The sequence below is a fragment of the Echinops telfairi genome, unplaced genomic scaffold (assembly GCF_000313985.2).
Source record: "Echinops telfairi isolate 266 unplaced genomic scaffold, ASM31398v2 ScPeMD7_5592;HRSCAF=6446, whole genome shotgun sequence".
Taxonomy (NCBI): Eukaryota; Metazoa; Chordata; class Mammalia; order Afrosoricida; family Tenrecidae; genus Echinops; species Echinops telfairi.
The window spans coordinates 44,509,283-44,511,810 of record NW_022109491.1 but is presented as its reverse complement, the minus strand read 5'-3'; the positions used below and the strand labels follow the sequence as shown (position 1 = coordinate 44,511,810).

Sequence of the window (2,528 nt, the reverse complement as noted above, 5' to 3'; positions counted from 1 at the left end):
TGAGGTCATCAATCTATGACCTGATTGACAGGCTACACTCCACCCCTTCACTCTTCATAGTCTCAAGTTGGCACCAGATTGTGAAACACCACCCTGTGTTTCTTGTTTTCATTCCTCCTTTCCTAATCTTCTAGTGGCGTACTGTGCTACGCCAACTGCTAATTGCAAGGTCAGCAGTTCAAAACCACCAACTAACTGCTCCACCAAAGAAAGATGAGACTGCCTACTCCTGTCAACATCGACAATCTTGGAGACTCACAGGGGCAGTTCTACCCTGTCCTGTAGTGTTTCTGTGAGTTGGGATCTGCTTGTTGACTGTGAGATTTTATGTCTCTCCTAACCCTTCTGAACTTTTACCTTCATTAAATGTTGCCCTTTTGATGATTGGTCAGTTCTTCTAAGATATTCTAAGATGTGTGTACCTCCCTAGTGTTGTTGTTCCTTTTCTAAATTTATCATTCTGGTTAGAAATTGAGTCATGGGGTTGAGTTAATTTTCAAACCCGAAGGGTGACTAAAGGCCAAAGTCTCAGGTTGACAGAGGTGTCCTCTTAGATTGTAGATCCTGTTTTGCTGTCTATCGGCTAGGACTGCTCTCAGTTTCTGTAGGCTGCCTATATCCTTGATGCATGATCTGCCCCATCTTCAAAGCCAGCAACAGTACACTAATCCTCCTCCTGTATAATCTCTTTGAGTTCATTTTCTGCTTTCCTCTTCTGCTTGTAAGGGTTCATGTGGTTATAAATAATTCATAATAGTTTCCTCAGTTTTTAGGATCAGCGGATTCAAACCTTAATTATGTTTGCACTGTCCGTGTTTTGTCATGAGCACAGCGGAAGTCCTGGGGCCAAAACTCTGTCTACTGCACAGCTCCAATTACAATACAAATTATTGCTGCGGTGATAGCCTCTTTTGGAAAAATTAATACCAGACAATTCCCAAGAGGTTGGGGATTAATGATGCACCAAATGTCCAACTGATCCATGCTGCTATTCAGCTCCATCCTCCCCCCTCCCCACTCCTCCCTTGGGTATACTGCCTAACATTTCTGGGTTCTGCAGATTGCTGTAGTACCCCAGAAATTCATGAATGTTTGAGAAAAAGCCTCAGATGGTAGTGGGTGCTGTTCAGCCCACAATATGAAGGTAAGGCAGGGGTAAGCCTGATGCTGGGTCCAGACGACACACCTCCTTGCTTCTCACAGGGCTTATTGCAGGGATGGTATTGCAGGGAATCCTGTCCACAGTTACTCACAGGTAAATCCTATCAGTAGTTCCCCCACTTTCTTACCACACCCATGAAGGAAGCACTGCTGGAACCTGCCAGAAGCATAACAATTCATCAGCTGATAGTGGTCGTACATGAGGTGAGTTGGCCTGGAATGGAACACACATCTCCTCCCGGAGAACTCTACCATTGAATCACCACTGCCCCCTGCTCCCTTTCATGGACATGGAGATGAAAGCCAACAATAGTCTTTATTACAAGTTGTCTTATCTACAGGAGAGAACATGGAGGCTTTGAGAGCAACCAACCTTAAAACTCAGATTTCCCGATGCAGAATCTCCTGTGTTTTATACTTACAAGCATTTGATGATTCAGACTTAATCGAAGACCAAGCAAAAAGGCTCCAACAGTGGCTTCCATAGGCCCTTCATCACCCTTTGCTTTTGGATTTTAGCAGTGAAGTCCTCAGAGGCCTCAGTGTGCATGAGCACTACGTCTGTCCTTCTTTCCACAGGAGAAGCTCCTGATCAAACAGAAAGCTGTGGCCCTGCAGAGCCAGCTGGAGGAGAGCCAGAGAATCCTCTCCCGCCTGCAGATACAGAGGTCCAGGCTGCAGGCCGAGGTACCATTCTGCCCCTCGCTATTGGTGTGAGTGGTTGTGTGTGAGCGCGAAACAGGTTATGCTGGGATTCACGCATTTTTATCAATGTGTAGCATAGGCACAGAAAAGTTTACAAGCATTTATCTCACCGAATCACCACAGACTGCACACACCCATGTGCCCCACACTCAGCTAAAGAGACAGATCATTGTACATAGGTGACCAGTCATTCAGGTCTTCCCAGGACTAAGGGGCTTTCGGTGCTAACACCAGTAGAATCCTGAAAATGGAGGCAGCTAGGCATGCCAGTTCCCTGTGCCCTAGAAGTACTCTTTATTGCCATTCAATAATTACCCTTCCCCTCCCTTCTAAGGGTAATGCTGTCCTGACTTCTGACATAAGTGACTCATCTGTCAGAGTTCAACTCGTTTTTAAGAATAAGAGGAAAAAGATACTGCGATTTCTGTTTTTAAGTGATCCCCATAATGTAAAATCACTCATCTACTACCCTGTGTGTGGTAGTCCGGGTTGACTAGAGACACAAATCCAGGACACTGATACATGTAAAAGAAAGAGCTTTATATAAAAGAGCAATTGTATATTGAGAGGCATCCCAGCCCAGTCCAGATCAAGGCCATAAGTCCAATATTAGCCCATATGTCCAAAACTAGTTCATAAACTCCTCTTTAGACTCATACAGC

At 45.1% G+C, this 2,528-nt stretch overlaps 1 protein-coding gene across 1 annotated transcript in view; it reads left to right on the top strand.

Moving 5' to 3' along the window:
* Positions 1-2,528, top strand: part of BFSP1 (beaded filament structural protein 1) — a 55,968-nt gene that overhangs the window by 30,679 nt on the left and 22,761 nt on the right. The window contains exon 5 of the mRNA XM_004698156.4: positions 1,741-1,848. Coding sequence (XP_004698213.4) covers positions 1,741-1,848 — 108 coding nt within the window. The remainder of the gene's footprint in view (positions 1-1,740; positions 1,849-2,528) is intronic.